Genomic DNA, 13,640 nt, shown 5'->3' on the forward strand with positions numbered 1-13,640 from the left:
ACGGTGGCTCAGTGGTTAGCAGTGCAGCACTGGAGTCCTGGGTTCGAATCTCACCAGGAACAACATCTGCAAGGAGTTTGTATGTTCTCTCCGTGTTTGCGTGGATTTCCTCCCATTCTACAAAGGCATACCGATAGGGAAAAAAAAACCCAAAGAGCTTAATATAGTATTAGAAGGTGGACATGCCACCAAAAATTGAGCATCTAAGATGGTGTTAGTGTACCTAAAATACAAATAAGTTGTGGAGCTAAATCACTGAGATCCCATCATCCTACAAAAGGATATAGCATGAATGTAAGGGGTTAATAGGTCAGAGAACACAACCCCTACACCTGATAGTGTATCAATAGGCCTAATGTAACAGCCCACAATACATATAGAACATCAAAGGGAGTATGTGGCCCTTAACCTATTGGCTATAGATAAGATCCTAAATTATCCTAGAGCAAATATTAAAGGGGTTGTCCCATCACAAGGATCCTATCTATACTGCTTGTAAATGTGGATGTAAGACTTTTCCTAAATACACTGCTTCAGCAAAACTGCTTTGTTTGTCCACTATATTACTTTATTCATTTTTTTGTGGCCACAGCCCTGACCTAGCTGCTCCTGAGTCAAGTGATGTGTCTGCTGCTCTCAGGAGGAGGGGCTAAGTACACGGGAGCGAGCCTGGAGGGGGGGGGTAGTTTACCCTTTGGGGGAAGGGGCCTCCAATGCAGGGTTAGACGCCGGCACAAGTGAGGTCAGCAACATCTCTATGCTTTTGGGCGCGGAGGAGCGGAATAACAGCATCGCTTCTGCCGCTGCTTGCTTCATGCAGGGCAGAAGCATAGCGATGTTGCTGGCTTCACCTGTGCCGGCGTCTAACACTCCCCAGCATCCGCTGTAATAGAGAGAGACAGTTAGACGCTGGCACAGGTGAAGCCAGCAACATCGCTGAAGCAAGCAGCCGCAGAAGCGATGCTGTTATTCCGCTCCGGGGTCACATAGGCAAAGCCAAGTGGCGAGATGCCGCCGGCCCTGCGTGCACGCTCATACACCAGTCTAGCCTTCACAATGCGAATACAGACCCGACACCCTGTCGGGTCTGTATTTGCATTGTGAAGGCTAGACTGGTGTATGAACGCGCACGCAGGGCCAGCGGCATCTCGCTGCTTGGCTTTGCCTATGTGACCCTGCTCACCAATGACGAAACAAAGCCGGAAGAAAGAAGATTTCACAGAAACAAAGACGGGTAAGTATGAGACATTGGACAACCCCTTTAAAGAGGACCTTTCACCACTTTTGGGCACATGCAGTGTTATATACTGCTGGAAAGCTGACAGTGCTCTGATTTCAGCGCACTGTCGGCTTTCCCGATCTGTGCCCAGTGTGAAGAGCTTACGGCCCGGTACCGTAGCTCTTCTATGGTCAGAAGGGCGTTTCTGACCATTAGCCAGAGACGTCCTTCTGCCTCGCGGCGCCTATCGCGCTGTGCTGTGGAGCCGGGAGGAACGCCCCCTCCCTCTGCTCACACAGCTCGTCCATAGACGAGTATTATCAGAAGCGGGAGGGGGGAGTTCCTCCCCGCTCCACAGCACAGCGCGATTGGCGCCGCGAGGCAGAAGGACGTCTCTGGCTAATGGTCAGAAACGCCCTTCTGACCATAGAGCACTACGGTACCGGCACCGTAAGCTCTTTACACCGGGCACAGATCGGGAAAGCCGACAGTGTGCTGAACTCAGCGCACTGTCAGCTTTCCAGCAGTATATAACACTGCATGTGCCCAAAAGTGGTGAAAGGTCCTCTTTAAGTCCACAGACGGTACAGAACACAAATATAGAGCATGTATAGCACAGACACTGTGTGCGGGGAGAGCAAACCCCACTGCTAAGCACAAATCAAAAGTCCTGAATCTAGTAGGCCGAAGAGAGCTCCAATCTACAGCTCATAGGTGTATATGGGGATAGCTATTAGTACAGACACTAGGTGTGTCCCCCCCCCAGCCACGCCCCAATAGAACTCTATTGGGAGGCTTTTTTTGGAGGCTGATTTTGAGGCGTATTCAGCATCAAAATCCTCACCAAAAAACTCAGTGTGAATTGACCCTTAGGGGGCATACACATGGAGTAAAGTGGCGCTGATTCTTCCATGGTACCTCGCGGCAGAATCAGCGCTGATAAAAAGACTCTCATTGCTGCCGTTCTCCATGTGACAAATAAGATACAATCACAGGCCTCAGCAGTGACCTGCGAGAGGTGAGTGATGTAATCTATCATTATTATAGTCTGGGTGCTGAAGAAAATTTTGGGTTCAGCCAAGCCTGAAATTTTTGGAAAACTCCGAATGAACCTGGTTTTATTCTCTCCTCTCTAGTCTTTACTCCGGCCCCCCAGTCATTTCTATGGCGGTCATGTTACATGTGGCCGATACTACTATAGCTTGGCCTCTGGAGCTGGCGCTGCCTCTGGTATACAACAGTTTAGACAGTTGTCTGGTATTGTGCGACTGCCGCTGTTACTTGCTGCCGGAGCAATTCATAACTCAAGGACGGACTCGTTTCCCAAATCTTGTGAGTTATTGGTATAACATCAATAGTTGCCCCTCACAACATGTCCGCCTGGCTATCAGACCCTGCACAGACACATGGCTGGCTCTCTACTTCCTGTCTCTGAGTGTGTATGTGTGTTTTTTTTAACACAACTTTATTAACATGACAATATCCCAAGAGACAAGCTCATACTTATAGTACATAGAGAAGTAGTTGTTGCATTAACCACAGCATTGCGTATTATACCAACACTTACTGTATCGGGTCTGCAAAGATGCAGAATAGTGTGGGGGCCCAATAAAGGGAGAATTACTGTATCTAGGCCTATAAAGGGAGCGATATACCATGTGGGGGGACATTATGTTGTGTAGGAGGCTAGAAAATAGGGATGTTATACTATGAGGGGGGTAGCAAAGGGGATATTATATTGTGTGGGGGCCAGGAAAGGGAGCATTATACTCTGTGGGAGCCAGGAAATGGGACGATATACCATGTGGGGGCCAGGACAGGGGGCATTATACCGTGTGGGGACCAGTAAAGGTTGCGCTATACTATGTGAGGCCTTGCAAAGGTGTCTTCTATTGTGTGGGAGCCAGTAAAAGGTGCACTGGACTATGTGAGGCCAGGAAAAGGTGCATTACACTTTGTGGGCGCTAGTAAAGGGTGCGAAATATCATGTGGGGCCAGGAAAGGGTGTAATATGCTTTGGGGGGGCCTGTAAACGGTGCGCTATACTTTGTGAGGCCAGGAATAGGTGCATTATACTGTGTGGTGGCCAGTAAAGGGTGCACTATACTATGTGAGGCCAGGAAAAGGTGCCTTATACTGTGTGGTGGCCAGTAAAGGGTGCACTATACTATGTGAGGCCAGGAAAAGATGAGTTATACTTTTTTGGGGTCAGTAAAGGATGCAAAATACCATATGGGGCCAGGAAAGGGTGCGTTATACTGTGAGGGGCTGGTAAAAAGCTGATCAGTGGGTAAAGCTCTGATTTCAGAAGTCTCCCGCAATCCCTCTTCATTTTCCACCATTTGAATAAGACCTTGCTCTTCCCTAACCTTCTGAGAACTACAACACACAACAGCCCCAGATCCTCAAGAACTGCTGAGAGTTGAAGTTTTAATCTTGTCAACCACTAATAATAATAATAATAATACATTTTATTTATATAGCGCCAACATATTCCGCAGCGCTGTACAATTTGTAGGGTTCAAATACAGACAGAAAGATACATTACAGAGAAAGTCGTTTCACACAATGGGACTGAGGGCCCTGCTCGCAAGAGCTTACAATCTATGAGGTAGAGGGGGTGACACAAGAGGTAGCAGGGGCGGCATTGCTTATGCAGAGGTCAGACACTTTTGTAATAGAGGTGACTGTCATTACATAAACATAAGACTTTATGAGCCGTCACCAGTGGTGTCCTGTAACATGTGGATGGAGCTTGGACCTATAAAGTTAGCATGAGATGACATCATATCATGTGGGGAAATGTGGGAGTGGGGACAGAGGAGGGTTAAGGGTTTACGTTAGACATTGTGTCTGAAAAGATGTGTCTTTAGTTTGCGTTTGAAACTGTAGAAATTGGGAGTTAATCTGATAGTCCGGGTAGAGCATTCCAGAGAAGTGGTGCAGCTCGGGAGAAGTCTTGTATACGAGCGTGGGAGGTTCTGATGATAGAGGATGTAAGTATTAGGTCATTCAGTGAACGGAGAACACGGGTTGGGCGGTAGACAGAGATGAGGGAGGAAATGTAGGGAGGTGCGGCATTATGGAGAGCCTTGTGGATGAAGGTGATAAATTTATATTTTATTCTATAATGAATAGGCAGCCAATGTAACGACTGGCACTGTACTATTATGCTGCAGTAATAGTGCCTGCTAGAGACGAGCGAATAGTATTCGAAACTCTAGCTTCGAATACCTCGCTCCATAGGAATGAATGGAAGCGGCCAGGGCTTAACCTCTTGGTGTTCGGCCGCTTCCATTCATTCCTATGGGAGTGAGGTATTCGAAACTAGAGTTTCGAATACTATTTGCTCAACTCTAGTGCCTGCTCTAATGGTGGAGAAAACAGCCTCACCTATTTAACCCTGCAGATGCTGCTGTCAATACAGACTGTGACACCTCTGACTAGTATAGAAAATATAAACTGCATGAAAAATGTCATGAGTCTCCCATGAGTCATTATACTTTATATAACGTCCTTTGATTTTATATACTACACTCAGACTTGGTTTACATACCTAATAAATACAGAACATGAAACAGTCATATTCCACCATTCTACCCCCTCCCACCTATAAACCAGTTTACCAATTTTTTTTTTTTTAATCTTCTTTATACCAATTGTTCCAGCCATGACATGTCAGTGATGGTCGACTTTCTAATCTGGTAAATCCGAAGATTATGTAAATGATTTAATCCTTTAATTGTTCCTTTCCTGCCGCCTTTTGCATGATTTTGTGGATTGTGACTTTTGCTTCTATTCACATTTTTGATGCCAAATGTGTATTGTGTGTGCTGTGAGTCATGTGCTCGGTGCCAGGATCTGGCTGTTATCCTGCTCTCTGACTCTCAGCAGAAATTACAGACCGGCCATCGCTCTGGAAGGTATTTCTATCCACTTTATACCGATTATTCAGAATTTGTGGAATGCATAGACTATATTCATCCTAATATTGCTACGTACTGACAGCCTTGACTGTTGGAATGTTAGCAATGTGCAAATCGCAACAGACTGTGATTCCAGCCAGATCCCACCCCCTCATAATCTGCGACTGCCAGTGTCACCAGTTTTCTGTTCAGTGCTCTCATTTTACTGTATGTGGCCTGCTATAGGTCTGTGGATAGGTCTGGTCAGTGACGTATCTGTTTTCTGTCCTCATATTTATTTATATGCACGGCCGTCCTTCTTGCATCCGGCTGACCAGATGACTGACAACTAAAGAGCAGACGTCGAAAGATCACAGCCACGTAGCGACATGCCCCTGGTGTCGGTGAGTGTGACAACTTCATAAAGCAAAAATCCAAAAAAACTAAAATCATTCTATAGTCTAAATGAAATTTACTATAACATGTAATAAGCGTTTAATCCGACTGACTGGTTTGGTTGTATTTGTGATTGTTACACAGCCTTAGGCTCTGTTCACAGTGATATTTGACTTCCAGTTTTCGGATTGAAACGGAAAACCTAATGGAGAACAGATGAGCGTCATATTCCAGTTTCCTTTTAGCTCACTACAATATTCTGCCTGCTAAGAAAGTGGATGGGGGATAACTTATAGTTCCCAGAATCCCCCCTTTCACACGGGTGCCAGGCGAGTCGAGCAGACAAATCTCATCTATGTCTTATTGCTTTCATATAGCAGTCATATTTATTTTGCACAGAACATTTTGCAGGATTTCAAGTTTCTTTAGTACGTAGTATATCCGGTGTTCTACTTTAACGTGTTCACATCTGACACTAGGACACCCAGCGCAGAACTGTGTAAAGTCGTTAGATGAAAAAAGCCATGTACTAACTGATGGGCACCCGATGGGCGCCATTGAGATCCCTTAAGTCCTGTTCATGTCCATACCAGAAGAAGCGAAATCCCGCACAGATATGAAGCTAGCCTTAGTGATGCCTACACGTGCAAGGAAAAATATATTTTATCCTAATGGAATGAGGCTGTAAAAACATTGTATGGCTACAAATATCATGTGACGTACATAGTAAAGGGGTCGGGGTCAGCTGACCCTGAACAAAGCTGATGGGTGGGGATCCTTGGTGTCAAACCACTACTGATCTTTGAGGGTATGTTCACACAGAGTTTTTTGCAAGCGGATTTGGACGCAGAATCCACCTGCAAAAATGTCTCCCATTGATTTCAAAGGGAGTCCCTCACATTTTTTTCACCTAGCGGTAAAAACCGCGGTATGGACACTTGGCGATTTTCAAAAACCAGTGCAGTTTTGGACATCGCAGCATGTCAGTTATACCTACATAAATGTTTACCCATAGTTGGAATTGAAACAAAGTCCGCAGAGGAAACCTCTGTGAACTTTCTGTAGAAGGCTAATGCCCCACGTTTCAGAAACGCAGCTTTTTTTTGTTGCAGATTGTTGTTTTTTTGAGCCAAAGCCAGGAGTGGATTGAGCAGTAGGAAGAGGTAGAAGAACTCCCTATATATTTCCCAATCCTTTTGTAGTCATTGTAAAAAAAAAATGCAACAAAAAAAAGCAGCATTTCCGCAACGTGTGGCCCTAACCTAAAGTGCTGCGTGAAGAACGGCAATGTGTTGCCTCTGCAGTTTTTCCCGCAGCAATTTTTTATACTGAAGACCAAAACTAAAGTTAGATTATAAACCCTGAAAAACTCCTTTAACACAAGAGCATGTTTTCAGTTTATACTAGGTTCACATTTGCGCTGGCTCTTGTTCATTTTGCTCCGACAGAGGCAGACTGCTAAAATAGTGTTTACACGTGAAGCCCAGGGGACCACATTGACTATAATGGGATCCCACATTTTAAAACTGAAACTGGCAGGACTTTCCACTGCCACTTTTCGGTGGTCAATGCAATGGAGACTCCAGCGCAGAGGTGAACATAGCCTTAGTATACCACACCATGCAGTTTAGGGGCATCTAGGATATAGATACAGTATATTGGTATGACCCTATAACCCTGTTTTGGCATATCCAAATGCTCCTTTGCTCTTACGTAATCTGAACTGTTTAACCCTTGAAATACTGATGATAAAGGGAATGAAAAATGTCTTGCAGTAGTTTTCATACAATCACTGGTCACCAGCTGAAGGTGAGTCTATCACTGGAGTCCTTTTGATATGTCTGCGCTGTGGAGTCCTCAGGGTTAGTTCACACAGTTTTTTGGTCAGGATTTTGAGGCCGTATGCGCCTCAAAATCCTGACCAAAAAGATGGCTCCTCTTGAAATCAATGGGAGCCACCCAGGCTCCCGGAAAAAGAAGCGAGGTGCTCATTCTTCAGGCTGTTTTGCATTGCGATTCGGCCTGAAGACACTCCCTTCTCCGGACTAGGCCCATTCATTGGGCCTAATCCGAAGCGGAGTGCGCGGCTGGATACCGGTGCAGTGTACCAGCTCTCAGTCGCGGTTACCCGGCTTTTGGATCGGAACCTGAGGCGGCCTCCACCTCAGGTTCCAATCCAAAAAATCCCGTGTGAATTTACCCTCAATGTTTACAAGCTGCCGGCTTCCCCCTCCCACCTGCCACAGAATGGTAGTTTTCTCCCTGTGCAAACAATAAGGAGAAAGCTGTCAATAAACGGCAGCAAGTCGGAGAAGGAACATGTACCTAGCTGATAAATAGTGATTGTATAAAAACTACTGCAAAAAAATGACGTACATGGTGTCTATCACTGAGAAGGGCAGCGTAAATCCGGTGACAGATTCCCTTTAAGTCTGACTGAGGTCTTGGCCATATGCCTGATAATCCTTGTCTCTGGGATGCATGCTTTCTGATTTTCTGTTGACTGCCTCTGTTGTGCAACAGTGAATACTGTCACTAGACCAACAATTTCCATTGCATTCAATGACATTGGCAGGAATCCATCTAAAGTATTTTTTCATCTGAGTCACCCTGGAGCCTTCCACTTGTGCTAGTCACATCAGCTTTTGTTAGCATATAATTACCAGCAAAAAAAAATAAAATATATATATATATATATATATATATATATATATATATATACAGTGCTATCCATATGTTTTAGGCATGTGTGGGAAAAATGCTACAACCTAAAAATATTCTTTCAAAAGTGTTACGTTTATTTTTCTCCATTGAAAAAGGAAGCGAAAAAACATGAGTAATATAAATCCCATCAATATTTGGTGTGACCTTTGCCCTTTGGAGAAGAATTCCTGGAAGTAATAATACGGCCCCCACAGATATAGCCCTGGTCTCACCATCATCCAGTCTGTCTAGGATGACTTGAAGAGACAGAAGGATTGGAGAAAGTCTACAGCCAAAGAAGATCTGAGCTTAGGTCTCCAAGATGGCGGGAACAACCTCCCTGCAGAGCTCCTTTAAAAACCGTCTGCAAGTCCCGAGAAGAACTGAAGGAAGGCAGAAGCCAAAGGTCACACCAAATATTGATGGATTTAGATTTCTCTTTTGTTCATTCACCTCATTTTGTTAATCAACAAAAATAAACTATTTACACTTTTTTTTAACAATTTTTGCTTTGCAGCATTTTTTATACATTTGTTTAAAACTTTTGCACATTATTGTGTGTGTTATATATGTATACATCTATATAATACTGACTAGCGTCTTATTCATTTAATCTATTTTTCAGGGTCCTCCTCCTCAACCTGGTGACTTAATTGAATTTATCCGCCCATTTTATCAACACTGGGGCATATATGTTGGGGGTGGCTATGTTGTACATCTCACAGGTATGCTATCTTCTATATAAAGGAGTATTCCAGTATTTAGAAGCTGTTAAAAGGGGACAACTGTGTGATCATTTGGGGCCCAGTCACTGGGATTAACACAACTAATCACAAGAATAGAAGTCCCCTGTGCCCAGGGGTGAACCTAGGCTTTGTGCCGCCTGAGGCGGACATCAGAAAGGGGCCGAGTGGAGGGGGCGGGACTGAGCAGAGGGGGCGGGGTGGAGTCAGCGGCGTTAGCAGGCAGAGAGCAGGCAGGGAGAATACCTGCTCTCTGTTAAGCGTGAGGGGCAGCCGCTGGAGCAGCGCTGCGTCCACAGGGCCGCTCCAATCCACCGCTCGCTTCCCGTGCCGGGCTGTCGAAACGGTGACGCTAAGCCAGTCCAGGACAGCTTGTCCTGCACTGGCTTATGAGGATCCAGTTGGTCTGACCCCACCAACCACACAAGTGTCTTCTTAGCATTGTAGCCTTGTAGTCTTATGTTCGAATCCAGCCAAGGACAACATCTGCAAGGAGTTTATATGTTCTCTCCATGTTTGTGTGGGTTTCCTCCGGGTACTCCGGATTCCTCCCAAACTTCAAAGACATACTGATAGGGAATTTAGATTGTGAGCCTTATATGAGATAGTGACTGACAGTGTTTGTAAAGCGCTGCAGAATATGTTGGTGCTATAGAAATAAATAGGAACTAACCTGTATTTACAGAAATACTTTATGATCGGATATCACATGCAGCTGCCATTTTGAACAAGAAGGGGGCAAATCTGTCATCTCTTTACTCCAGTACATATAGAGGCCCACCTCTATCATCTCCAAATGACCTAACAGGGCTTATGGAAAGACGTTGCCATAAGAAGGGAACTTCCTATAAGGTTACTGATTACTGTCCTCTGTCTTTACTCTCCTCAGACCAAGAAGGCATGTCTAGCCTGTCATCTGCGTTCGGGGGCTCTGCCGTAGTCAGAAAAGAGCGTCTGGAGAATGTAGCAAATGGATGCAATTACAGGGTTAATAACAAATATGATGAGAAAATCAAACCCTACCCTCCCGAAAAGGTGGTGCGGGCAGCCCTAGAGCTGGTGGATCAGACAATGCCATATAGCGTCACCAGTGCCAATTGTGAACACTTTGCGACAGAACTGCGATATGGAAAAGGTTTCTCTGATCAGGTAGGTCATATTATTTGGCTAAAGTACCAGAATGAATACTGTTATACAGGTGCAAAAGTAGAAAAGCAACTTGGTCAAAATTTGTTAAAGATCCTTGGATTTGGTGCACTACTATATCTGCATATTACATGTTGCGTCAACTAATGACCTAGGTAAACCTATGTTCTGAGTTACATAGACAGGTAGCACAGCGAACTCGGCTGGTTTAGTAGGCGAAAGCACCTCTCTACTGATTCAGTTGGTGAACAGCAGCCTGGGGGGGACTTGGGGAACCCATTTCTAAAGGTTGGTCTGCCATCCACATTTAGGAGACGTTTATGATGTATCCTGTGGATATGCCATAAATGAGTAACACAGGACCCATTTCACACTGTACTTTCCAATGATAGAGGACAAAGCATGCGCACTGCATTCAGTTTTGTCAGTATCGTTCCCCATTACAGAGATATCGGTACCATCATTTTCAGGGTCTGATATCACTGAGTGGTGAGGAATGCCCCCCCCTCCCCCCAATGGTACACCTGTATAGTATAGTACTATTAAGGGGGTTGACATTGAACTTTAAGGTCGGCCCCAACAGGACAGTGATATCGGTAGCCGAAACTAGTGGCATTGATAGCACTCCAAAGGGAGAAGATACAGAACTGGAAGAGCGCTGAATTCAGTGCATTGAGCTTTCACCACTTGGGACACATGCGGTTTTATATACCGCTAGAAAGCCGACAGTGCGCTGAATTCAGCACACTATCAGCTTTCATCTTTTGTGCTCCAGGTGAAGAACTATCGCTGCCGGTACGGTAGCTCTTCACCATCAGAAGGGTGTTTCTAACAGTCAGTCAGGAACGTCCTTCCTCACAGTAGTGCCTATAGCGCTATATATACTGTGAGAGCGGTGAGGCACTACTGTGAGGAAGGGCATTCATGACTGACTATCAGAAACGCCCTTCTGACGGTGAAGAGCTAAGGTACCAGCACTGATAGCTCTTCACCCAGGCACAGAACGTGAAAGCGGTATATAAAACCGCATGCGCCCCAAGTGGTGAAAGGTCCTCTTTAATGGCATATAGCACCCCCTGTCTTAGTGGACGTGAAAGGCACATTTGCCTGGCCACTCCTTTCACATGGGAGAGAAGGGACCCTGTGAGTGAGTTAACAATGCCTAACATACTGGACTTTTCCGCCATGTGTCCCTAGATAAAGGCAATTTTCCAAGAAGAAGTTGGTGCCAGTTGGCTTCAAGAAGTTTAAATGAAAATAAAAAACATCCTCACCTTAACAATCGCTGCATCCGTTCTGTTGCTGACTGAGTCCCTGCTGGTCTCTACTTCCTGATATTTCTTTAGCTTAGAATATGCTTGCATAGCCAGGCAATGGTTGGGGTAGGTCAGCACCGCGAGTGAACGTTTTTGGTGCTTTATGTCAAGATGGGATCACGAAGAAGAGGCCAAGGGAGACCTAAGCATCCTTGGAAAGGGAGCAGTGTGGGTTCTGTCAGAGGAGTATCGCTTCTATTATTTCTTTTATCCCAATCTGAGTTTGAGGCCTCCAGTTTATTTCCACACTAAATTCTGTGTCTTCATTTGCTAGCCCTAGACCTAAGTATATAAATTATTATAATCCTGTGTATAACATAGTGTAATCTACATTGAGGAAACTAATCGACTGTTCTACGTTTCAGGTCGCCAACGTTGCAATGTACACAGCTGTAGGAGGAGGAATCTTTGCGGCAGCGCTCACCACCCTAGCTGTTGTTGCAAGAAGCAGAAGGCAGAATCAATGAATACAATATAATAAGAAAGGACACATTTGTGCCATGGAGTGTTTTGTAAAGAAATATTTTTGAAGAGTAATATATAGAAAAAAACCACCTACCTGATATTATGTAGGTCCCCCTTGTACCACCAAAACGGCTCTGACTTGTCAAGGCGTGGACACCTCAAGGATTTCATGGTATCTGGTGCAAAGACTTTAGTAGCAAAGACTTTAGGTCTTTTAAGTGCCTTTTTGATGTATTGTGAAGATTGTGCCCTAGTAATACCTACCTAACCCATAGAAGTGGCACAACAGTTACCTAGTATAGCACATAGTCAACCTGGACCTGTTCCCTGGTTGTCCTTCTTGGTCCATTTTTCTATGGTACTGGGAACTTGCCCATTCTTTATGCTTCCAACAATAATCTTCAGATACTGACTGCCGAAACATATCTCACCCAATCACAAGTGACTTTGTAACAAGATAACCATTTATTCACTTAATTTTTGCTCCACACTTGCCTTGTGTGACCATTCAGGGATTCCATCTCCCATTCCGCTTGCAAGCAAGACATTTCTCTCAGCATTTTTTGGGCGGAAACCGGAAAGACCCCATAATAGTCTATGGAGTCCATGGGTTTCCATGGGTAACTGCTTTTTTTTTTAGTAGACTGGGTTTCCGTTTTTCAGGTCCCCAAAGAACAGAAACCCCAGCACAGATGTGAATCTAGCCTGAGACTGATCTGTGATCAGGTTTATAGACTGTTTTCTGGTCACAAGTAGATATGAGCGCATAGTATTTGATGGAATACCTCGCTCCCATAGGAATGCATGTAAGCGGCCGAACACCAATGGGTGAAGCGCATCGAATATTGACTGCACTTAACCCCTTGGTGTTCGGCCGCGTACACGCATTCCTATGGGAGCAAGGTATTCCATCAAATACTATTCGCTCATCTCTAGTCACACTCACCGGTTTTCTTCTGTAAATAGGTTAACAAATATAACAAATATAACACTTTTTACAACCTACCAAAAAGGGTTGGGCAGAATTCATCAAAGTCTTCCATTACTTTACTAAGAACTTATTCACACTTCTCTCTAGTTAAAGTTTACGGTATGCCATTATCTTACTGATCAGTATTGCAGACAGTATTTTTGTGTATTTTGTGGTCCTTTCTAGTCGGCATTGCTTCAGATATAATACATAGAATAAGGCCTCAACGTCCATTTCCAACTAGTTGTGGCGCAGTGGCGGATCCAGGGTTTGCGGGGCCCTGGGCAATTGACTTTGGCGGGGCCCTACTTACTGGGGGGGTCTTGCGCGTCTAACCTGTACTTCCCAAGTGTTGAAGACTAGAAAGAGGGAATAAAACATGCGGCGTGCGCCCCGCCCACTTTTATGTTGACTCCGCCCGTTCTCATTCATTTTTCATGTGATTCCACACAGTATAATCCTCCTACAGTCACCCGTAAATTATATGTCCCCCCTTCATCTCTCCCCCATTTTCATATACACCCTTCATCTACCCCTAGTTTCATGCCCCCCCCTCTATCTCTATCCCCAGTTTCATGCCATTCTCCCCCCTTTATCTGCCCACAGTTTCATGTCCCCCCCCCGTCTCTGCCCCAGTGTCATGCCGTTCTCCCCCCTTCATCTGCCCCAGTGTCATGCCGTTCTCCCCCCTCCATCTGCCCCAGTGTCATGCCGTTCTCCCCCCCCCCTCCATCTGCCCCAGTGTCATGCCGTTCTCCCCCCCCCCCTCCATCTGCC

At 45.2% G+C, this 13,640-nt stretch overlaps 1 protein-coding gene across 1 annotated transcript; it reads left to right on the forward strand.

Moving 5' to 3' along the window:
- Positions 1-5,363: 5,363 nt before the first annotated feature.
- Positions 5,364-13,601, forward strand: LOC142213201 (phospholipase A and acyltransferase 2-like). The gene is made up of 4 exons (XM_075281456.1): positions 5,364-5,528; positions 8,849-8,948; positions 9,856-10,115; positions 11,794-13,601. Exons 1-4 carry the CDS (start codon positions 5,514-5,516, stop codon positions 11,893-11,895), a joined length of 477 nt encoding a protein of 158 aa, XP_075137557.1. The 5' UTR covers positions 5,364-5,513; the 3' UTR covers positions 11,896-13,601.
- Positions 13,602-13,640: the final 39 nt, after the last annotated feature.

The sequence above is a fragment of the Leptodactylus fuscus genome, chromosome 7 (genome assembly GCF_031893055.1).
Source record: "Leptodactylus fuscus isolate aLepFus1 chromosome 7, aLepFus1.hap2, whole genome shotgun sequence".
Taxonomy (NCBI): Eukaryota; Metazoa; Chordata; class Amphibia; order Anura; family Leptodactylidae; genus Leptodactylus; species Leptodactylus fuscus.